The sequence below is a fragment of the Octodon degus genome, unplaced genomic scaffold (assembly GCF_000260255.1).
Source record: "Octodon degus isolate 3935 unplaced genomic scaffold, OctDeg1.0 scaffold00042, whole genome shotgun sequence".
NCBI classification, from domain to species: domain Eukaryota; kingdom Metazoa; phylum Chordata; class Mammalia; order Rodentia; family Octodontidae; genus Octodon; species Octodon degus.
Window position 1 is genome coordinate 4,903,183 of NW_004524618.1, and position 24,823 is coordinate 4,928,005.

The 24,823-nt window shown below is 46.6% G+C and overlaps 1 protein-coding gene across 1 annotated transcript in view; it reads left to right on the forward strand.

Annotated features, from left to right (window-relative positions):
* Sorcs3 (sortilin related VPS10 domain containing receptor 3) overlaps positions 1–24,505 on the forward strand; it is a 621,809-nt gene extending 597,304 nt beyond the window's left edge. Inside the window, exons 21-27 of the mRNA XM_004631515.1 lie at positions 8,727–8,850; positions 10,618–10,730; positions 14,401–14,532; positions 16,471–16,570; positions 17,854–17,959; positions 23,422–23,582; positions 24,441–24,505. Coding sequence (XP_004631572.1) covers positions 8,727–8,850; positions 10,618–10,730; positions 14,401–14,532; positions 16,471–16,570; positions 17,854–17,959; positions 23,422–23,582; positions 24,441–24,505 — 801 coding nt within the window. The remainder of the gene's footprint in view (positions 1–8,726; positions 8,851–10,617; positions 10,731–14,400; positions 14,533–16,470; positions 16,571–17,853; positions 17,960–23,421; positions 23,583–24,440) is intronic.
* The last annotated feature ends 318 nt before the right edge of the window (positions 24,506–24,823 follow it).

Sequence of the window (24,823 nt, forward strand, 5' to 3'; positions counted from 1 at the left end):
TTATAGCTTCTCTCGTGGTTTGTACCTTTTCCTCGAAAGCTGGATGTGATGTTCTGGTTAAGAAGAACTGCTTTAAATAGGCCTGTAGTAATGTAGTAGTGAGCCAGGAAAGGGGGAGGTGTTCTGTAAACATAGGCCTCAGTATTTTGGTGAGTCTGTGTCCTCGGACCCACGTAAGGTAGGATAGCTAGAACCGACTGGAGTTGGGCATTTCCCTTCCCAGGAAAGTTAGACTGCTCTAGAAACCCTAACATGTTGGTCTGGGATTCACTAGTTTTCTCTGAGGGAAGATTATGTTTTAAGTCTGAATGTACTGATATGCTTCAAAATGATTCATTTTCTTCTTCCTTTGGTAGAAGGACAAGACTTTATCCCAACATTTATTTGGAGAACCTGGTCAATTCATGTCTATAAAATTTATCAGGTCTTGAGGATTTTCATATGACTGACTGGATCTCCTTGGACCTTTTAACTCTCAGACTTGTGTTTACCTTGGAAACTTGGCATGTGATTGACATTAAGCATCTTGGAGAAAGCTTTAATTTAAAAATAATCTAAGAAATATCAGATCAGACTTGAAAACTTGTGGTTTTAAGAAAAGGGAAACACTCAGTATTTGATAGTAGTGAATGAAGAACATTTCCCTCCCATCCACTGAATGGCAAGTGTGGGAAATGGCTGGGCCTGGTCTTTTCTAGGGAGACAGCATGGTATACCAGGGAGGACATGGAGTGTGGACTCAGAATCACAGCGTAGATTTCCAGCAGCTCTACTGCATCCTGAGTCTGTAAGCTTGGTCAAGTTACTTCTCCTAAGATATCTGGTACCCGCTCTAAACTGCAGCAAATAATACTCATCTTGATTTTTGTTGCAAAAACTAAGACAACATGTATTTACTTTGCATACACTATGTACCCAACAAACATATATGTTGTATTATGTCATATGAAACATATTTAGGGTGAGTTGTAAAAGATGAAATGCAATTCATAGATTCAGGAGCCTCTTTCAGTGTGAATTTTTTTGTGCTCCATGCTTTTTAATGTAAGTGATTGATGATGTCTTCAGGGGTTACTCCTTCCTAAAACAATAGACAGGCAGTCAATAAAATCTCTATTTTATTCAACAGAGATGGGAATCTCACAGTACATAAGGAACACCACAAGGTCAAATGCTGTTAGTCCAGGGCCTGGTACCAGGGCTCCAGATTTCCGACTACCGTGCAGCAGCATCCCCGAGCTCAGCATGCCGTAGCCCAACCATGAGAGCTGTCTTTCCTAGAAGATGTGTATCTCAAAGAGGAAACATAAAATCTTTTGAGAAGAAGTTAGAAAGAGGAGGATTTTAAATTAATTTTATCTCTGAGAGTGTAAGGCCTTGGCTTCCAGATCAGTGAACTCTGCGCTGTTAGTATGCCATCGCCTGGTGATCTCTACTGAGAAACTGCGGCAGAAATTGGGACCTATTCTCTGAAATGTTAGTTTTTCCTTTTCAGTGCTTATTTCCAGTCCTGAAGGACAACATGGTATTTGATTAGAAGAACCAACAGTTGGACAAAGTGATTGAGGAATCTAGTTTTTAATCTTCCTACTAGTTATTTACATCAACTTGAACAAATTACTTGATTTGAATCTCAAGGTCTGTTTGTTTTTTTTTTTTTTAAAGAATTTTTTTTTCTTATTAACTTTATTGAAAATCAATAATTATGTAGCATATTAAAAATCATAGACAAATATTGAAATGTGAAAGATATAAGATGTAAACAAAGTGCATTTTAGAGAAATGTTTCTGAGATGAATACATAGCATGAGATTAATGATAGATTACACATTGCAAATAAATTATTTACAAACTTAAATGAATATAACAGTAAAAATTGTCCAAAATAAAAATGAAGAATTTACACATCAGTCATATAATAGTTCACTCAGTGCCAAAATCAAGAAACTTATATTCATATAATTAGAGTCCTCAAAGTAGAAAGGAGTAGGCAATAAATATTTAAAGATTTAAAATTTCTTAATTTATTTGAAATTATAACACCACATTTCCAAGAAAAATGAACCTTTTGCACAAGAAATTTGAATAAAATCATACCAAGATACACAAAAATGAAATTATCCAAAACTTATTTTAAAGAAAAAATCATTAAAGCATATACATAAAAAATTATCTCTAGAAGAACAAAATTAAATAACATCATATTCCACATTAGAAAGAACCCAACAAGATCAAGTGTGTAAGAAACTGGACTAATTAATTATCTGTCCTCATTGAATTTTATACCTAGCAAACACACCTTTGAAAACTAAAAGTAAAATATTTTCCAGTCATACAAACTCAAAATATGCTAGTACCTACAGATGTAGCATACAGGAAATAACCAAGAGCATAATCCAGAAGGCAAGAGAAATTGCTGGATGGTCCTGGATAAAGAATAAAGAGCTCTCAAAGTGATAGTTATGCAGGACTATGTAAAATATATTAGATGAACCCATTTCGAAGGTCATTGAAGATTTCTCCAAAACAGAAAAATCTTATGTCGGGTTATGTACATTTTTTGTCGTGTGTGTGTGTGTGTGTGTGTGTGTGTGTGTGTGTAAAAGACAAGGAAGAAGAAATATAAAGTCTAAGCAGGGGCAGTAATATCTAATCCATGGACACAATGGAGTTATTAATGGAACTATGTCACTCACACAAGTTCCCTGTGCACGCGTGGGCCTGGACATGTACACAAGGCCCTATTACAAGAGGCTGAGTTATAGATTACAGATTGGCCTTATAGTTTTATTTGCTCCACTGAGGATCAGGGGTATTTCTTCGGTTAGAAATTTTCACCCTACCAAGTGGAGCAAGAAACGTTACATGAACACGTGGACCGTATGGTCTTACGAGTTTGCTTTTGTTCCCAGATAACCAGAAGAACCAAAAGAATGGTCATACATGAGAGGTAGGAGAATAAAGCAGTTTTAGAATAAAAGAAGCCCAAGTTGAAGTCTAGGCAGATTCTTTTTTTGCTGTATGTCTTTAGTCAAACCATTTAATGTGTTTTGAGTCTCAGTTTTATTTGTAATGCCGGAGTAAAAAGAGTGGTGGCTCAACTGATTATTGCTTTTGTGACTAAGTATAGCGTTGTTTGCAAATCATTTAGAACAAGACAAGCATTGGAAATAGTAGGCCCCGTCACGCTCACCATTTGCATTAACAGCGTCTTTGTCCATGTGACAAATCAAACTTGGTTCCAGAGATCATACTCCTTGCTACAAAGTGGTTACTTGCTCCATTTGAAAGGGAAGTGTTTGCAGTGCTTTTTGCTGGGAAGAAACACATCAAGATGGGCATAGTGCCCATCGATTCATCCAGTGAGTGCCACTCTTGACTGGCAAGGAAGGAGTGTCTTTAGGTGCCCTGTGAGTGCTGTGGCTTTAGAGCTATTTGGTTCCTAACACTGGCTTTTTACAGAGCTTTGTATATTATTTAATTATCAGAAGGTTACTGATGGGGCTGGCGAGATAGCTCAGTGGGCTAAATGCCTGCTTAGACATGCAGGGACTGGGATTAGATCTCCAGCACCACTTGCAGCTCCGGCCCCACTCCCAGGCATGCTGAGTCAGCCATCCAGTCGAGCATGGAGGCACATGCCAGTAATACCAGCACTGGGGAGGCTGAAAACAGGAGGATCGCTATGAATCCGAGCTGCATAGTGAGACCCTGTACAGAATATATTAAAAAAAAATCATTGATGAAGGAAAAAGTATCCCATACTGCAGAGAATACACTTAGTCTAATAGCCTTGGAAGGTAGTGTTTTACTCTTCAGTGTGTGTGTGTGTGTGTGTGTCCATGCTGTACCTCGTGGTTGAACTTAATTTAACAAGGAGCTGACCTGCTTTATAACCAGCCCTTGTCTTGATGTAATTCTGGGGAGAAGAGTACATGTGTCATTACCCTCCCTTCAAGAGATCGCATTCTAGATGAGGAAGCAAGCAGGACAGGTAAGGAAGTAGAAAAGAGCACCATTCCTGAAGTCAGCTGTTGGCTTACGTACCTAAAGCCTACCACTGGCAGACATGAAATTGCACCAGTACCGCTGTGGAGCACCTTCAAGAGCTGTATTCTGTAGCAGGTGCTGTGAGGAATACAAAGCAGGGTAAATTCCATTTGTTAGCTTCAAGAAACATAATCTACTTGAAAATATAAGGTTAACATCCAAGAAAAGACACAAGATGGGAAGGCAATAGGCGTGGGCTGTTACTGGAGGAGTGGGGCATACTAGGAGGTGATGAATGCAGGATTTGTGAGCCACTGGCTAAATCACATATAAAACTGGTCTTGAACTGTCATTGAAGGAACAGAAGAAAGGAGAATTAGAGGGGAACGGGTGGCCTATGAAGGTGAGCTTTGGGCGAGGCTGTGCCCTGTGACCCGCTCAGCTGAGGTGGAGGACTCATTTCAGTAGAAGCAGGAAGAAAAACTGAAAGGTGGGAGGAAAGGGTAGATGCTCTGAATGACATCAATGTGTACATTTTATTTTGTCACAGTAGCTCAGACTTAAGATAGAGTGAGAAGATAAAAACAGACTTATGGACAGTCCTTCTAGACAGTTTAATGTTGTTAAAGAGTTTTGGGGTAGATATGATTATGAATGAAGTAGAGCAAAATAATTTATTACCAGTCAATTTTCACATTAATTCCATAGTCATAGCATGGCTGTAAGTGCTGTTCTACTTTATTTTGTCCTTGACTTTCTGGGCATCTAAGGGTTTGGATAGTTCTAAGAATGGTATGCCCACAGTGATGTATTCTGCCCTTCTACTTGCTGTGCTGTATAATCTGCTGAAGTAATGCAAGCACAGAGATTGCGTAGCCTCTGCAGTTTGTCAGTGGTAGCTTTCATCAAAGCCTACATGTTAAAATGTGGAGACATCATAATGGGCACTATTAACATGATCCACTGTGTCTGGGACATTGGCAGGATTTGCATTCACGTATTTCTCCGCAGCAACCTGTTCTGTTAGTTGGAAATCTCGTAGCCCAGGACCTTTGTTGATCTCTTGGAGGAGTCAGTTGGGTGCTATGTGACCTGCTGCACAGGAAGGGTCTTCAGGGCAGGGACGTGGCCTGCTGCCTGCGAAGCCTATGGAGTGCGATCGTAGGGACGTTGCTATGAGCTGGCCCTGCACCGTGGACACAGCAGAGACAGAGAAGGCATTTGGCTGCCACCAGATCTGTGGCACTCGCAATGGCCAATTTGCTGGGATTAACAGAGGTCTGGCCTAATAAATGTGTCCGCTTGCCTAATAGATTTGAGTAAATGAACCTTAAAATTCTTGATTTCATTTAACATTGGGCACGGGATAGCAGGGCCAATGGAGAACTCAAGAATCCTGTTGAGTGGTGCAGCTTAGCGGGGAAGGAGAAATCGGCCGTGATGCCGCAACTGCTGTGACAACCGAAAGCAATATGGAAAAGAGAATTAGCCTCTACCATTCCCTTAGCAAGGATGCCCGCGGCCTGCCACCCACAAGCAGCTCCACTCGGTGCCGAGTATTAGCCATGGCTCTTGCCCAACAGGCTGGCAGGATGGGCTGTGCCTGCCCATGTCACATGGGGTTTCCCCTGGCCTGTAGTCCTTCACCTTCACTTGCTCTAGAGCTCCCAGGATGCAGCCAGACAGAGATGAGATCGAATGCGCCTGTACTGAAGGAGCTTCCCTCTTTCCGAAGGCATTCCATGGTCCAGGACGGCACAATCACCCACGTCTCAAAATAAAAAGACAACACAAAGGAGGGCACCATGCACACCAGGGGTGAAGCTTTTCCTTAGAAACACACCAGGGCGTGAAGGTCGGGCTGGGGTAAGAGACACTTGAGGGCAGTACACCAAAAGGAAGGGACAGTGTGGTGTAGTCCTCTCTGAGATGTTCAGGGAGGCAGGAAAAGGAAAGCATGTTGATTATTTCTTTTATAATTTTTCCCACTATTTTATTTTGCATTTTTCAAGCACATACTAATGTTGAATTGGACCCTGAACACCCACATGGCCACCTTTCATCATCCATCCTTAACAGTTACTCGGCTTGTCCTTTCACGTTCTGACCCATCCAATCTTCTAGCCTTCCATCCATATTCTTCTGGTTTCAAAATAAATTTAAGAAACCTATAGGCTTTATCTTAAATCACTCATCTTATAATTCATTAACTGCAGCTCAAAATTACTTGGCAGTTTATAAAATACATCAACAGTGGAGCTTAGGCATGTGCTGTGGCCCTTACTGAGTGTGACGGGGCATTTGCTTCTGTGCCCCACGCTTGCCAAGGTGTGTTATGCTGCCCTCGTCCCAGGGGACCCTATTGTGCTCCTGCCAGCCTGTCTCCACCCCCATCCCAGAAACAGCCCTACCGGATTTTTTCCTGATTGTACTTGCCTGTTCTAAAACTTCATAAAACCGTAATCATGCAATATTAGTTGGCTTCTTTCACCCCTTATGGTTTGTGGATTCATGTAACATATATTTTTGTTTGTTTTTCCTATTATATGAATATACTATAATTCCTTCATTTATTCTTTCTGTTGAAGAATTCCTACAATGTTACCAGTGAGCTGCTGTCAGCTTTTGCAGTTGCTGACATTTTTGTCATCAGCTAAACTCCTAGAATTGCAATTCCCAAGTCATAAAATACAAAATTCTACATCTGCTTCAGAAAAAAAAAACATTCTTGCAACTTTTACAAAACTAGACCTTTTCCTACATGGTTGTGATATCTGATATACTCATCAGAATTGTGTGAGAGTTCTAATTTTCTCTCCATGTGCAAGATTATTTGGTATTGTTATTGAAAAAAAATTAGCCATTGTGCTGGACGTGGAGATGTAGCTCATTTTGTTTCCCAAGGATGTAAACAAAGCGATGACCTTCGATGCAGAGACGGTCCTCCTGGCTGGCCAATAGGAGCAAGAAATGGTTCCGACTGCTCTTTGTCAGTCACTCGGCTGCTGTTGCTGAGAGCGTGTTTGCAGGTCTTCTATACCAAACTTTGCCTTTAACAGATAAAGACTCCAAATGGTGACAGATATTAACACAGCAACAGAGCTAGAGTTGGAAGTCACTGTCCCTGGCAGTCTTAGAGTTGGCAGCAGCGGTAGGTAAGCGTTGGCGTCCCCTGAGGCCAAGCCGCTGCAGGGACCCGCCCTGGCCTCAACTCCTCACAGCAGCACCCTAAGCTGGTGTCAGGGCGTGCATGCGAGACCCACCACACCGCGTCCTGTGTGACTCAGAGGAGCCGCCTGCTCTGCACTGGCCCTGAGCCGTGCATACAGAGAAGGATGCCCCAGCCAGGGGGAGTGTGCATCTTTTTAGACTCCTTTCCTTCTGTGTAATTCAGCAAACAGATAAAAGGTGTCTGATGCTAAAGGCAGTATCTCGCATCTTGCCCAACACTAAGCATCAACCCTTAGCTCTATAAGATACAGCTAAAGGATGTGAAAGCAGGATAAAGATGAATATTGGCTCAGAGGCCACATCAGACATGTGAGCTGGAACGCCACTTGCGTGCTGCTGAGGGAGCAGTGACTGCTGGCTCTGGGCATGCTGCAGGTGCTGTGTGTGCATCACCCCCACGGGCTGCTGCGCGCGGCCCACACGCTCCCTTCTGGGGCAGCTGGCTGCGCTGCGCTTCACCCTCCCCAGGTCGTCCTGAGTCAGCCCAGAAGCTGTGGCTTCTCTTCCCCTTCCCCTTCGGATCAGGCTCCTGCTGTTACGTCTTTGTCTTCCTAACAATAGAGGCCTTGCTAGAGCCTGAGCCCCAAGGCCCCGCTGAAGAGTAGCTCCTCTCAGGGCCTGCCCCTCCTCTGAGCCGCATCAGCTTCTACCAAGATCCTAATTTCCTGGGGGAAATACAGTTATTTGATTTCTCCCTTTAACCTTGAAAAGTAGCTATGATAGGAAACAGAAGAGGACAAAAATTAACTATATTATAACAGTTAAGTACTGTATTATCTAGACTTAATAAAAGTGATAAAGTGCATTGATTTTTTTTTTAATTATTGATGCATTTTAGATATATGTAACGATAACACTCATCTTTGGGGGTTTGTACCTGAACGTGATAAATCTTGCTTCTTCCTTTTCCCCCATTCCCTTCCCTTTCGTTCAACCCTTCTTCATCTGTTTATGGAAAACTAAAGTCCATCGTAGAACCACACGTCCAATTCATGTATAAATGTAGATATAAGGACATCTAGTATATTGGAATGATAGTGCGCCTAGGGTAAGGGATAGAGGAGTAAGAAGACTGTATCACTTCTCTGAAAGGGCCTACAAGCTAGTGGAATAAGGATGAAGCTGCAAGTGACATTAGATATGGAAGAAGAAAAGAAATGATCTTCTAGTCCCAGAGCCTACAGGACCAGATTTCAAAAGATGCTTCTACTTTGCCCTGGGAGAAAGAACAGAGCAACATGAAACATCGGAAGTGTTAGGGCTCATGCCTATTCCCCAGGACTTGCAATTTGGAGTGTTGATTAAGTGTATTAATATCCTCCTGGGCCCTGCAAGAATGATTAGCGTCAGGAAGCTGAATGAAGAGTCACCCCCCACCCCGCCCCAGCACTTCTGGATCCCTTGGGAAGAGTGTGCTAGCGGGTCTGCCTTGTCCTGAGATTTGCAGGCAAGGAAGGGACTCTGATCCTGCCAGGACTGAGTGGCCCTGTCCCTTCTTCCCACAGCCCCTCATCACCCTGGACAGCAGCATTTCCTTCACTTTCCTGGCAGAGGGAACCAGCTCCATCACGGTCCAGGTGGCTGCTGGGAACGCCCTGATCCAGGACACGAAAGACATCGCCGTCCACGGTAAGCGGCAGAATGGCCTTTGAGGGGCCTCTTGCCCACCAGTTTCCTTTATAATTTTTTTATTGATGTATTTTAGATATACACGCTGATAGCACTTGTCATCACCAGGAACTTGTCCATCAACCTGATACGTCTTGCTTCTCTTTTTCCTATTGCCTTCCACTCCCTTCAGCCCCCCTTCCCTGTTTATTTACAAAAGCTTTGCTTCCATTTTTCCTTTTATTCTCTTATTGTCCCTCCTTTCCTTTCCCCCAACCCTCTCCCTTGTTCCCCTTCTTATCTGAATATTTTGTTCCCCTTTGCTAATACCTATTATGCACTTTGGTCTTTATTTACACTTGCAGTTTCTCACACGGAGAGAAACAACACAGTATTTAAACCTGTGTGTCCGATTTATTTCACTTAAAAGTAGGATCTCCAGTTAGCTACAAATGTCTCATTTTGTCCTTTATGGCAGAGTAGTCCGCCACTGTATAAAGGGACTCATGTCTTTCTTATCTGTTCATCTGCTGAGGGTGAACATTTGGGCTAGTTAAGATTTAGTTACCCTAAATGTTGCTGTTATAAACGGTTGTCCCTATATTGCTGTGGTGTGATGTGTTTAATTCTTTTGGGAAGATACCAACAAGGACAATAACTGGGTCGGATGGACCTCTAGATTTAGTTTTTTGAGAAATTGCCACACTGACTTCCACAGTGGCTGCACCAGGCTGCATGCCCACCAGCAGAGGAGGGGGGCTCCTTTTCCCCGCAGCCCCACCAGCAGTTGTACTTGGCTGTTTGCCCGATAACAGCCATTTTTCCTGAGCGCTCTGGCCACTCCGTGTCCTGTGGTGGCTGCTCCGTGTCCCATGGTGTCTGCACCACAGCCTGCCTGGGGTTCCTAGCAGGCAGGTATTGGGAGTCGAAGCAGTGCCATGCTGGGAAGAAGCTAGACCTGCTCGTATTTCTTCAGCTTTACCCCGATGATTCCTTTTATTCCACCTTTCTGGAAACTTGCTAGTAGGATTCTTTGTGGGGTACAGGGAAGTTTTCTTTCAAGTTTAAAAAAAATTAATAATTTTATTGAGAAACAAATAGCAATGAGACAGTTTCAAAACCAATCAGTAGGATGGTTTCAAGGATTAATGCATTGCATATGGCTGTCTTCTTAGTGGTTGTTCATAGTACAAGATGCAGACATGATATCCTGTCCACAAACACTATTAGTACAAATCCTTTCATTGAAGTCACAGACCTACCGAAAGACGATGCAGCCATGCCGGCCCCGCCTCCGGGACGTGGGGAGATGAGACTGGGCGTGGTGACATGTGCCTGTAATCCCAGCACTTGGGAGGCTGTAAACAGGAGAACCACTACGAGTCTGATCTAGTAGTGAGACCCTGAACTCCCTGTAGACCTTTCCATAAAATACCAAAAAACAAAAAAAAAAGAAAGGCCCAGGCGGATCACAAGGGTCTAGCTTGATGGACGATCACCAAGTGAGCAAACCTGCGCACTCCTAAGCTCGGTGAAGAATCCGAATGCTTCCCATACAGCAGAGACAAGGTTACAGCCTGCTTCCGCTTCCTCTGAAGCCGCCTCTAAGAGAGCACAGGGCCTGGAGCAGGCAGCGCTAGGGGAGGCTCAAATAGCTTGCCTTTCTCTGAGAAGCACCAGCTAGGCTGAGCACAAGGGGTGGGAGCCCTCCCCTCGGCCTGCGGTGGCAGAGCTGTCGCCCGGTGCGCTCACCCACCGCCAGCACATTCTCTCCCCCTCTCTCTGCAGAGTACTTTCAGTCCCAGCTCTTGTCCTTCTCCCCCAACCTGGATTACCACAACCCTGACATTCCCGAGTGGCGGCAGGACATCGGAAATGTCATCAGGAGAGCTCTGGTTAAAGTAAGTGGCCTTCGAGAAATGGACGGGACGGTGTGAGCGGCATCGCTTTTTAAGCAAATTAAACACTTTTACAGATAAAAATTATTTCTGAAAAGAAGAAGAAAAGAAAAGAGGGAGTGAGGGAAGAGGGGAGGGAGTGAGGGAGGGAAGGACTAAGGCCAGGAAGGACGGAAGTTGGCGCACAACTTACTCTGTGTATGTCTGAGGCCGGAGTATCATGGCGCTAACGCACAGAGGGTGGGCTCATGTGCACTTGGCTTCTAGGTCACCTGTGAGTAGCCAGGTAGGCAGGCTTGCCAGCCCCCATTGGGCACACATACAGAGGGCTTCAGGCCAACAAACAGAGGTTAGAATTACTCAGAAGTAGTGTCTGCCTAAGAGAAAGGAAAGGAATCTTGCTTGTTAAGCCTCTCAGAGAGACACAATAAAATGTAATGATTAATGAAATGCATTCAATTCAACTGTAAACACGAGTCTAGTGTGCAGTTAGTTCTGTGTCAGAGACATGGGCAAGGTCTCCAAGGGACAGGGAAGAAGTGTGATTCTCCTGCTGTGGGAAGGGCAAGCTTGGGACCAATTTGCAACTCATAAATATTTATCAAGCCATTGAAATGTTGGAGGGCCTATCTGCACTGTGTTCTAGAGGTTATGTGTCCCTTACCACGAGGGGACAGTGTCTTCAAGGCAGAGCTGAAAGGGTGCACACTTGGGAAGTGGCCTAGAGCCTGGTGTCACTCATTTGCCACTTGCCAGAGTAAGCCCAGCTACAGTTTTGCTAGAGGTTTGGGCCAGATTGTGAAGGACTTGTTTCTCTGAAGAGTGCCGCTCTGGGTCCTGCAGGTGGTGACACTTTATGTAAGAAAGGGGATGCTGTGGACGCCCATTGTGGTGGCAACAGAGAGGAAACACTCCTGCAAGGACGGGCGAGACATCTCACAGGAGATGGCAGTTATCTTGGGCAGGCACGACGAGATGCCGAGGAGGAAGGAGGAAAGGACCTTGGGAAGCCGCGCAGTCAGGCGGTGACTGAGAGTCCGCATGTGTGCGAGGAAGGAGGCTTCTGTGTGCTGGAGTGGGCCGCAGAGGCGGGATGTGGCCTTGCCGTTAGCCAAGGCAGTTCGGGGTAGCCGACATCCTGCTGAGGGACAGTAACGGTTTGGTATTTGAAGAAGATGAGAAATGATTGGGTGAAGGTGGCCAGGAGAGGTGGCAATAGGGTGAAGGTGGCCAGGAGGGTGGAAATGGGGCTCAGGCCACGCAAAGGGGCACGCTGGGGGCACGCGCTTGAGAGCCGAGCGACTGGGGCTCCTCGAGGAGACTTACGATCAGGAGAGTCACGAGAGGCAGTGCTCCCCAAGGTGGAGGTCAAAGGCCCAGGGAAAGCTCTGCAGGAGGCGCTGACCGAGTATCGCCTGCAAAGGCAGCCGCAAATCATTGCATGGGAAGGAGGTGCAGTTGAGACGGCGACGTGTGCTGCCTCAGTCTACTCAGGAGGCTGGAGTCATATGCATGACAGAAACGGATGTGTCGTGGGGGCCGAGCACATGGACTCACAGGAGAATGAGGGCCTCACATGCCTGGGGTCCTCAGCACCAACCAAAGAGGAAATTTGTGTTTCATAGCTGCAAGGCACACAGCAGAAACGGAGGCACTGGTAGAGTGAGCGTCATGACTCCCAGGTGACACCTGCTTGCCGTCTCCCCACGTGGAGGGAAGAGGATGATGCAGTTCTTTGGGACCTTTTTTAAAGGCAGTAATCCCATCCCCAAGGGCTCCCCCATCATGAATTGATCACTTGCCAGAAACCCCACCTCCTATCACCACCACGTTATCGCATAGGTGTTAAACATCCACATTGTAGGAGGGACACAGACATTCAGACCACAGCGTATGTGGTCTGGCCTGTAGCATGCAGAGTTGTGCTGTGTTTTGTATGATTGCATTCATTAAAACTGACTACCTTTTGGGGGGTGAGAAGTAATTGGGTGATTATAACACTACTACTACTAAATCAATATAGGCATGTCAGTTGAGCTTAAGCCTTAGATCTCAGTAGTACAGATAGTGGCACATGGCTCAGCACAGGCTTGACAGCCTGCAGGTGCACAGCTAGAAGGCCCCGCACCAGTCACTCAGTGACTGTCCCCGAGTCCCTGGTGAGGCACGGGGCACACTGGCCAAAGGCACTGGGAGCTCATCCCCCTCCACTCTGCTCAGCAACAGGTGGGAAAAAGAAGTGCAGGGAAGACTCACTTCATTCTTAGTCATCTTTTAATCAAGAATTTGTCTGCAGAGAGAAGCTAACAGTTAAGTTTTTATCATAGGAGCAATGTGAGCTTTTTACTAAACACCCAGGAAGGGAAATAGTCACTCGTAATCTCAGCTCTTAACAGGTTCTTAGTATTTTGGGACTTTTCCTATATATTAATTTTTAACTTTTAAAAATACAATTCTTGGGGCCGGGGAGATGGCTCAGTAGAGTAAGCGCTTCCTTGGCAAGCACAAAGGCCTGAGTTCAATTTCTGGTTTCACCAAAAAAAAAAAAAAAAAAAAGTAATCCTTCCCCCAGGCCTGCCATGCTGGCCCTGCCCCCGGGGTGTGCTGAGATGACTGGGCGTGGTGGTGCCCACCTGTAATCCCAGCTCTAGGGAGGCTGTAAACAGATCGATCACTACAGGTCCGATCTAGTAGTGAGTGCCTGAACACCCTGTAGACCCTTCCCTAAAATACAAAAATTATTAAATAAATAAATAAATGCAATCCCTGTTGCCTTAAAAGACTTTTGTCTGTTGCTTTTTCCTTGTATTTTTAATGGGTTGTAGCCAAAGGACTTCGGGATGCAGCCGGGCTGCAGAGCCCCCGCAGGGCTTTCCTGCCCGCCTCCCAGCACTCCTTGGCACGCCGCAGCTGGAGGAATGTTCTGGCAGGTGATTCTGCTTATCTCAATATATTTGCAAATATCTGAATTTTGCTTATTTACTCACTATTCTAAATAATGGGGCATTTTCCCTCCATGCGGCTTTTCCTATATTTTACATCATGTCTTTAGGGCTATCTCACCAAGTTACAGTGATGGAATGAAAGATGTGACTATTTTTATGGCCTTAAAGTAAGTCATGTAGAAAACAAATTGGCAAAATGTATCAATTTTTAGTGCTGCCAGCAATAAACCAGGGAACCTCTTTACTGCAGCTGTACTAGCGTCAACCACTAAACCTAAAAAAAAAAAAAAAAAAGGTTTAATAAGAGAAAACAAGTGCTCCCCTATTTTTTAATTTGCATTTTCCCGTGTTTGTTTATAACTGCTTATTCCTCACTTGCAGCCAGTCTGTTCCTGTTTTACCCAGGAATTTCCATCCTCTTAGTATGGAAAAATGGAAAATGTGGGAGAAATGTTTGCAAATTCCCCCAGAAATAATGTTTAGCAAATCATTTATACTGTCATGGAATTTTAGGAAAAATACATCCAGGGGTACAGGAAGGGGTGGGAACAGTGATTCCTCACCCAGAGGTCCTAGAGAAGACAGAAGGGAACCTGGGTGTTCCTAAGTGCGGAGCGGGAGGCCTCGAGGGCCCTCGGGGCTGCGTCCTCTGCCTTGCGCTCTGACGCGGGCGTGAGCAGAGCCTGCAGTCCTGCCCGACCTTACGCTCCCCTGCGGACACCGCGCAGGTCACCAGCGTCCCAGAAGATCAGATCCTCGTCGCCGTCTTCCCCGGCCTCCCCACCTCCGCGGAGCTATTCATCCTTCCCCCCAAGAATGTGACGGAGAGGAGGAAAGGCCACGAGGGGGATCTGGAGCAGGTGAGTGAAGAAGGCGGGGCGGGATCTGCCTGCGTCCCCCCTTCGGGTTGTTTCCAGCCCTGTGCTCTGTGCTCAACACCTGGGCTTTTGAGGAGCAAAAAGCTCACCTAAAAGAGCTGAAGCACTCAGCTGTCCACACAGGAGCAGCACCTGGCATCGTTCATTCTAATGGCTGGCATCCCTGACCCTTGGTCCTCTGGCCTACCTCCTAGTGAGTGCTACTGGGGTGGGGTGGTAGAGAGCGACAGAGACAGAGAGACAGAGAGAGAGAGAGAGAGAGAGAGAGAGAGAGAGAGAGAGGCAGACAGACAGACAGACTCTCGGAGAGGAAAGGAAAAATAGAAACCTGAGTGTTGCTCTTCTTGGGAATGTGCACTTCTTGTCTTTACTTGAACTGACCGTAGAACTGACCGTAGAGATCCTGGCCAATTTAAGTTCGCTAATGGAGAGAAAATGAACAGTTTTTAAATAAGTTGCTTTGGAGAGATGGATTGCCTCATCTTAAAAGTGTTTCCCAAAGTGATTGTGACTCACTGGCCTTACAAACTGGGCGCACAGTCCCTGTGATCTGCCCACGATCCTACAAGCACAGGAGCAGCCCGTGGACTCACCTCCCTCTCCTCCTCTGCCAGGTCCTGTTGGCTGTGTCCTGTGCCACTTTTCCCCTCCCTTCCCAGGATGCTCAGTCACAAGAGGAGAAACTAGGTGTGGCTCAGGCTGTTCGAAGTTAGCATAAAACGGGCTGGCCAGATAGCTCAGTGGAGTAAAGCGCCTGCTAGGGTTAGATCCCCGGCCTGCCGTGCTGGCTCTGTCCCCGGAACATGCTGAGATGGTGATTGAGACTGGGTGTGGTGGCATGCACCTGTAATCCCAGCACTTGGGAGGCTGAAAAACAGGAGAATCACTATGAGTCCTATCTGTGTGCTGAGACCCTGTAGACTCTGTACTAAATACATTAAAAAACCAGCATAAATCAAAGCTTTGCTGCTGTGTGCAGTGGTCATCTCACACTCCCGAGTCCCTCGCATGTCCCAGCACCTCTACACCCACCCACGGTCCTCACGCAAGCAGCTGCTGCTACAGTCATTTCTCTGGAACAAGGAAGTTTCTTTGTCAGGTTTCAGGATCGCCTGTGAAGCTGGCCAGAAATAAAGTCAGCTTCCCAACGCATGCGTCATTTTATGAGACCGCTTTATTTGGAAATAGCAAGCGGCCATGTGTGAACTATATTTGGAAGCGACACTATCCATCCATTTAGATAAATAGGTAATTACGGTGATGAATGGCAGCTGTGATATTAAGGCGCACAGAGCGAGATAAGAGTTGGGGACAACAGCCCGAGTCGGCCTCCGCTTTCTTGTGGGAATTAGAGAGTGATTAAATCGATGCCATGTGTTCTGAGCCTTGCTGGGGAAAGGAAAGAGGGAAAATTATCCTCTAAAAGGGAGGCGGCTTCTGCTTTGATGTTTGCCTCCCGTTGCGTCTTAGATGAAAAAACACAGAGCCACGGACTGAGTCTGGACGCGGCTGCTCTAATCCCAGCGGGACGTTCCTCGCCCTGTGGGCCTTGCTTGATCAGATTAAAGAGCTGCTGATGAGTTCGGTTTCTTTCACTGGAGCCCACAACAGGTCTCGGATTATGGAAGGACATACAGGGAGGTTGGCCAAGCGAGGAGCTGAAGGAAAGGGTCTCAGCTGCCAGAGCTCCGGCTTGGCCTCGGGGTGGACACGCCTCTGTCTCTTCTCTCCATAACCCTTCCTTGGCTGCCCTGGGTCCAGGGACTGTGAGAACCAAGGTGGCATCCTGGGTCTGTCCCAGTGTTCCATCCTTGGTTGACTCTGGTTATTTATTGTTATTTTTATCTTTTGGTAGCAAACGCGTATGGGAGAATCATCACTCCCTGTGTCCTCTCCTGCAGCCTCTTTCTTCTTTTCTAGATCGTGGAGACCTTGTTTAATGCTCTGAACCAAAACTTGGTCCAGTTCGAGCTGAAGCCTGGGGTCCAGGTCATCGTGTATGTCACCCAGCTGACATTAGGTGAGTACTTGGTGGGAGTCGGGGGACCTGGGTGTCTGAGTTACTTTTGTCTCATAGCTGGGACAAAATACCCCATACTTAAAGTTAAGGAAGGAATGGTTTCTTTAGTTCAGTTTGTGGAGGCTTCAGCTGGCTCCAGGGTGGCTGCTGCAGGGCAATAGTTCAAGGTGGCAGAAGTCAGAACAAGCAGCAAGTCGGGCGGGGGAGAACAAGCCTGTTTTGCTCCCTGAATTGTAAACAGGCTACCCCCTAGCCCCCAAGGTGGGTGTAACATTCACACCATCTCTGCGCCCTGCCTTTTCCACAAGCTCAGCATGTCTACAAAGTGAGGACCCTGGTCCCCTGCTGGGTCACTTTGTTAAACTCCTAAACTTCTCAAGGTGACACAAAGTGTCAACCATTACAATGGGGATGATGCTCTGTCCCGAGAGAAAAGGGAAGAGAAATCATGGAAGACACTTCCCCCAGTGCCCAGGAGTGGTGCTGTAAGGAGAACGCAGGTACGGTGAAGGTTCAGGGAGGTGGATCCTGGCTCTCTGGAGCCACCTGGAGAGGAGCCGGATGAGCTTCTTGGGCGTAGCTCTGCTGTGAGATCCTAGGGCACAGGGGACAAAACCTACCACTTCTTCAGCCTTGACTTTCTGTATGTACGTGTTTGCTTTATTTGCAACAGTCTGGGTTATGCTGGGAAGTCTTCAGGCTTTGCCTGATTCTCCAATTCCGTGAATGTCAGCTGGGAGGTCAGATCAGAAAATGTGACTCTAGGCACAGAGAGAAACTGGCTCTAGCTGGTTCCATTAGGAAAGGAAGAAAAGGGCAAATCCCTTCGTGCATTTGCTTCCGGCTGTCAGGAACAGCCCGCTTCTTAAGCGGTTCTTGGTAGCAACCCGCTTCTCAGACATGGAGGCTCCAAATGTGCCCGTCCAGGGTATCTTTCCAGAACAGTGTAGAAGAGGAGAGAGAAGCACTGTGCTAGCATTTGTCTCACGGCTCCCAGTGCAGTGTCACCCTGCCACATAAACCATCTAAGAAAATAAAAGCGCATGCAAGCCCTTCCACTTCCCCAAGCTGAACGCACCTTCTCGGCTCATGGCGAGCGTGCACGTCTCCCTGGATACCTGGAGGATGTAGCTTCCTCCAACACACTCTCCTCCCAGAGAAGCTGAGGTGGCTGTGTCCCAGGCACACGCAGGGCTGCCAAGACCTGCGAGGAACAGCGTGTGCTGCTGCGCGGGTGCCCAGCCGCAAGACTCCAGAGTGAGACCGTTTCTCCCTCGTTGCAGCCCCGCTGGTGGACACGAGTGCTGGCCACAGCAGCTCAGCTGTGCTGATGCTCCTGTCGGTGGTGTTTGTTGGCCTGGCTGTCTTTCTGATCTACAAGTTTAAGAGGTACGTGCTGCCTTATTCAGTTCTTATCTGGGGCGGTTGTGCAGACTTGGTGGCCTCTCTGTGGTCCCCAGAAGAAAATGGTGGGGTGATTTAGAAAATAAAGACAAGAGACCTGCTGGGCAAAGGCCCCAACACGACAGGAGGGTGTTTACGTGTACCTTTGCGAAGTGAGCACCATGAGACACCAGGTTGCCAGCAGCTAGTGTCCAGGCCGAATGCTTTGCTCAAGACCGAGGTAGCTCGGCCGTCTTGGACACTGGGGCCCTGCCCTGCCCTCACGGGTGACCGATTTTCGGCTGCAGCAGCTCCCAGCAGGTGAGGATCATTGCACGTGGTCCTTCCTACAGCCAACAGCCTTAAACTCATCTTGAGAATGCGGTCTTTCTTACCTGACAGCTCTGTTTGGCAGCATGGAAAGGCAGGAAGCAGCAGGTTTGGACTGTGAGATCTCTACAGTGTGTAGGTGTGATGCAGTAAGACCCTGAGAACCACCCTGGGAGGCCCGTTTATGGTCCTCAAGAGAAGCACAAGGGGGCTTCAGTCATCACCCAGATGTCTAAAGGACAGTCTCTGGTAGTTGGGAGAGATTTCAAAACATCTTGGTGGTTCTATTAAAAGTAGAAGAAAAAGCTTATGAAGCTGCTACTGTTGTGTGTGGGGCTTCTCCTGTGGCGGCCGGGCAGCCTGTTCACATTCACGAGCTAAGTGTTTGGCTTTTGTGTTTCTCCCTCTTTTTCCTGTTTCTGATGAAAACCGATAAGGAAAATCAAGCACCACTGGATTTAAGAGATTATTGAAGACTAAGCAGGGATGACACAATGATGTACCTACTAAAAACATGCCAGTGCATACTGACGTGTCCCTGCACACCCGTACTCTAGGAGGCCGAGGCAGGACAATGTCAAGTTGTAACCCACGCTGGGCGCTTAGTGAGCTCCTGTCTCCAAGAATAAAATTTAATAAAGACTGGAGGTATAGCTTAGTATGGAGGCTCTGGGGTTAGTCTTCAATACAGAAAACACCACGGAATTTAATCAATAAGTCTGTACTAGTGTTGAAACTATGTCCTGTTTCTCCCAGCCAATGAACAAGCTGAAAGTATGAACTCAGAAATCAGACAGACTCAATTTTAGTTTTTTAGATTTGGCAATTTATTTGGGCACCTTTATGTGCCTCATCTAATTTCCTCATTTGCAAAATGAGTAAAACAATATTATATAGGGTTTTTTTTTTATAATTTCGATATAATAATAGCCACAACTGGTATAGGCCAAATAACTGAGAAATTGTAGACTTCCTAAATCTCGAAGAGCATGCCTTCCAAAGGTGCCTTCTATGTCCCAAACTGGCACATAGTTGACTCAAAAATGATGCCAGTGGCATAACAAAGTGCTCGGAGGAAGCCTGGGTGGAGTACAAAATACAGATAATTATCCTCAGATGAGTTTTAAAAACACAGCTTGCTCCCAGGAATCTTCCTGGGCCTTGAGGTTAAGCCCTTCAGGGTTGGGAAGAGATTCCTGGAGGAGGCCGCGGGGTTCCTGCACTCCTCTGCAGCTCTCCTCCAGGTTATCTTAGTCCCTTGGAAATGCCAGTTCTGGTCTAGCTACCTCTCAGGGTCAGCTTCAAGGGCAGGAAATTTTCAGCATTTCTCCATGCGCACTAGGAGGAGAGAATGAGATTTGCCTTGTTGGTCAAATTGTAGGCATATATATGAGTGAGTTCCTGTCCTTTGCGCCTGAGAAGGATCAACCTGCCCCTGTGGCTTTTGAAGAGAGGCAAAAGCTGTATGTCACAGTCACAAAAGGTTCATTATATGAACGACTGCGACAAAAACCCCAGCTATGGATGCGGTATAATTTCATGCCGAGAAGACTTTCACTTGTCCCAGGGCTTGATTGTGAAGAAGCCTGGCGATTGCCAGGGTTTGAAAATCAGCTCAAGCCATTGATTGCCTCTAGCACAGAGCACTGCCTGGGCGGTGGGGACAGAGGCCAACAGAATTCCTGCAAAGCAGCATTTACACTCGCTGTGCACCCCCCAATGAAAGCACAACTTATCCTGGGACTCACAAAGTTGCTTCTCTTTGTAATTGCTGCCAAGCTCCCAGGACAGTCAGTTCATTACTCCAGGCACCTCTAAATATGTTCAGTTTAGTACATGATTTCATGCCAGGTAATGCTGTCTCTGAACTGTTGTACTCAGTTATCAGCCGGTCCTTTCTCTCCTCCAAGATCAGAGCCCAGAGCTACAGGTACAGGAAACAAATGTCAGTCAAGACAGATAAATAGCAGAGTCAGCTGCAAGTGACGGGTTATCCACCAAACTTTACTTTATAACCCCTTGTTTTAGAAAGTTGCCTTCTCAGCGCTGAAGACATTTGGTTGAGATTCTGTTGCATTTTCTTTTCATTCTTTGGTCTTCTTCCTGCTCCATCCTGTAGAACCCCAATGGGTCATCTCTAGCATGTCTAGCTTCCTACAAGGAAGGAGCTCACAGGTGGGGCATGGTCGTGCACACCTGTAATCCCAGCTCTTGGGAGGCTGTAAACAGGAGAATCACTACAAGTCCAACCTAGTAGTGAGCCCCTGAACACCCTGTAGACCCTTCCCTAAAATACCAAAAAAAGAAAGAAAAAGGAAGACACTTGTTACTGAGCAGTGTTTGCGCCTTTCGCTGTTGTCCCATAGCACTTTCTGCGGGAATGAATACGCTCTACAAGCCATTATAATACGTAGCCGCTGGTAGGATCAAGAGACTGGATTTTTAAGTTTGAGTTTTATTATTTCAAATGTAAGCAGGTTTGTCCGGCTAGCAAGCACAGTCCAGGGCAGTGATGGTGAACATTTTAGAGACTATAGCCCAAACCAACTTACTTATTACAAGGTGCTAGCATAATACTGCATGTGGAGCTTTTAATTCAGAAAATCTATGCATATCTTTTGTCTGAAGAGCAAAGCACACTCAGGCATAGGTTCGCCACTACCGGCCTAGGGGAAGGGCAGCTGTTTCCATTTCACATCATTGGCTCTGCTGAGTTTCCAGGATCGAACGTTCCTCTCTGTACTCACTGGCATTAACAGACATAAGCATTCATTCAGTGAACGTTCATTGAGTGCCAGCTCGGTGCCAGGCACTGGATCCCGCCCACCTGCCCCAAGAGCTCTCTTAGGAGGGGAGTTATGGCGATATTTAAGTAAATATCGCTCATCTACTTCTTGCGCTTCAGTAGTGGCTGCTGTCCCACCATCTGGCACTTTAATTACAAATCACTGTGAGCTGGCTTTTACGTGCTGAAAACTGCCTAGAAAGGCTTCCTTTCCATAACCATAGACCCCCTTTTTCTGGGTAACTAAGAAAACATTTGAGTTTGTCCGTTGCTTCTGATCGTTTTTACAGGAGGGACTTCATCATAGTTCTCAGTCTCCTTTATTTCCGGTCTTCTCACACGCTTCATAGCTGGAGCAAATGAACATAAACTGAAGCTTTTTGTTGTTTGTCTGTTAGCTTTCTTGGGAAGAAGTGGGTTTACTCACACTTCTCCTCTGTTTAAGCCTGCATAAATTGTGGCCCATGACATAGCCTTTGATCTCCTTGTGCAAAATTGTGGCCCATGACATAGCCTTTGATCTCCTTGTGCAAAAGTGAGGTTTAGATCGGACTTAGATCCTCAGAAGTCCTGCACTTAGGTGTGTTCATGAAAAGTAGCTGGGCAGGTTTTTATAATGTTGCAAATTGTGATATAAAATTCAGTCCCTTCCAACCACCTATTTAAGAAAGATGAAAACGTGCCTATTTTGAGATGTGTTTTTATAAGAGCTTGAAACAGACTGAGCAACTAGTATAAGGGTGAATTCCGTGATGCCTTGCTAAGGTCCTTAGCTAAGCAGGTAGGGAGAGCAGGGAGCCGCTTACAACTCGGAAGCACACAGCCTGTGTGATCAAGAAAATTCTGATGACTCCGACATCCTCATAGATGCTGTAGCTGATCCCAGCATTAGCGAGGAGAGTCTGCTTTTAGGGTTGGAGAGAATCTCAGCCGCCGGGCTGAATGCATTTCTATTTAGACAAGAAGATTGGAAGGGCCAGCATGAATGTGTGTAATTCTGATCGTTTGTTAAGGCTGCCACACATACAGCCTGTTCATTTCAAGCCTACTTAGTCATTTTAAACTGGTTTATACTAGTAGGAGTCACAGGGGTACATTCCTTAATTATGGGAAACAAATACCAAAGGCATGAAAAATGAACTTAAAGAAAAAGTTGAAACTACTCATGTTTCAAATGTATTTTTAGAGTGTTCTTTCAGAGTTAGCTTTATTCAGTGCTCACACATTTGGCTTCATTGAGTTTTTGAGTGAGGCAGTGAAGGCAGGAGTTTGAAAATGCCATTGTCTAGCACAAGAACAGCGGAGAGATTCTCCTGCAGCAGCCCATGGAGCGGTGCGGGTCGGGGTTGCAGGTGAGTGCCCCGCACGCTGATGTCAGCCTCGCTGTCACTGGCTCTGTCACGTTCTTGGACTTTGGTCCAGTTTCCACGTCACACGATGAGGTCAGAGAAGTATCTTCTAGAGATATTCCAAGGTAATAACGGAATTATTTTATTGGAGATTATAGTTTAACAGAATGCGCAGAGAACAGGCTTAGAATCAATTATGCTACAAATATGTGATAAGTATAAGCCATATGCCAAGAACTGTGCCAACTCAAGTAGGATAGCACTGAAGACAGAAAACACAGGCCTTGCCTGTAGTGTAGGGAGAGAGAGCTGCTCGCCCACGGTGGCTCTGGAGACAGCAGACGTGAATGGAGACAGGACTGTAGAGGAGGACTCACACCACACCTGCCCCCCTGCCCGCCCCAGGCCCGTCAGCCTTCTGCTTCCAGCCTACAGATTCTGCATCCGTAGCTCCTTCCCTTAACATTCCCTGCAGTCCTGAGAGGCAGGTTTTTCGTCCCCATTGAGCAGTTCCATGTGTTCAGGGAATGTGGCCCGATGCCTCACGCTGAAGATTGTAACGATGGCTTTGAGCCCGTTAGGCCTTGGGTGTGGATGAAAGCAGCCCCAGTGTAGCTTGATTGCGCTGATGCAATGTTTGAGAAATCAGTCTTTTCACCATGTATAGTGTTGTGCTTTGAAGTGCACTTCCTTCGAAAGCTTCCTCACAGGTAGACATATTCAGGACTTTACTGAGTAGCTGATCAGCACCTCAGCCCTTTTCCTCATACGTGTTTTACCCAACAAACGATGTGCTCTCAGTGTGTCCTGTGGTTCAGCCCTTCCCTGGGCATCTAAGTCTCAGGCAAGGCTTGCGTCTTGGCCTCATGGCCAGTGTCTCTGGGTGACCAGTCCTCTTCCCTCACATTGTCTCTTCCTGTTAATAACTCTGATTTCCACGGTCTCTGTTTGCTCTGTGTTAGCAGGCCCATAATCTTACTCTGGTTGTGTTCTTACCCACGTAGGAAAATTCCCTGGATTAACATCTATGCCCAAGTTCAACACGACAAGGAGCAGGAGATGATCGGGTCTGTGAGCCAAAGTGAAAACGCTCCCAAGATCACACTCAGTGACTTCACCGAGCCTGAAGAACTGATGGACAAGGAGTTGGACCCCCGGGTCATAGGTGGGTGTGCCTGTGTCCCCAAGCCCCCCCCCCCAAATCCCCAATCCTCTGTCCCTCCAGTAGCTGCTCAGCATCTGACACCAACTGTCCCCCATACAGCACAGCCTTGGAAGGCTGGGGAACTGGCAGGATTTCTCTCCTTTAGAATTCAATCATGATTGGAGGCACTGGGGTTATAGTGGGGGGAGGAGGAAACCTAGGGTCCTGTATTTGTGACTGCTCTCTTTGTTTCTATAAAGCAAAAGGACTGTGTGACCTTGCTTATAGTCCCATGAACACAGGATCTGGCAGTAGCCCTTGCTTTGCCACCCTGGTTGCTGTATGACCTCTTCATACTACCTATTCCTATACTGTGAAATGACAAGAATAAGACTGAGGAGTCTGCACAGTTGCCTTATGGGGCCTGAGAATTCATTCTAAGGCTGCTGTGGTAATTAAATGTCGCTGTGTCATTAGCACAATTACAGTCCTTGGCATTGTTACCAGTAAAGAGGACAGTCCAGGGCAGGCATGGTGGTACACACCTGTAATGCCAACACTCAGGATGCTGAGGCAGGAGGGTTGCCATGAGTTCTAGGACAGGCTGGACTGCATAGACAGTTAAAGGTCAGCCTGGACTATGTAGTGAGACTTTGCCTCTCAAAAAGAGGACAGTGACAGTCCACTGTACTGATTCTATAGTGCAGTGCTGTGGGCTGGCATGCGTCCAGCATGTGGGAGGCAAGCCGGCAAGCTCACAGGAGTGCCACCCAGCAGCCTTTGTGAGCACTTGCCGAGGCTGGTGTTTAGTAGGGCATGGAATAGGGATCGCTACCCTCCTGGGACTTACCACTGTCCTCTGTCTTTTCTCTCCTGCAGGAGGCATTGCGACCATTGCCAACAGTGAAAGCACAAAGGAGATCCCCAACTGTACCAGTGTGTAACACCCACAGCCACGCAACCACGCGCTCAGCCACCTTTCTGACATTTTATTTTTGATGACTTCTATTATTATGGAAAACTGAAAATGTCTTTTTTACCCTTTGTTCACCAAGGGCCCCCGTATACATAGCAGGCAGATACTTAGGTTTGGGAGAAAAGGGGATTCTTAGCTACCTGAAGTGAGACAAGAGGAGTAAATAGATATTTATGCTAGGGGTACAGATGCATCTTCCCATAGCCGCCTTGCTCTATTCTGGTATTGGTAGTGTGGAAACTATCTTTTGCGCTTCTCCTCTCCTCTCCTCTCCTCTCCTCTCCTC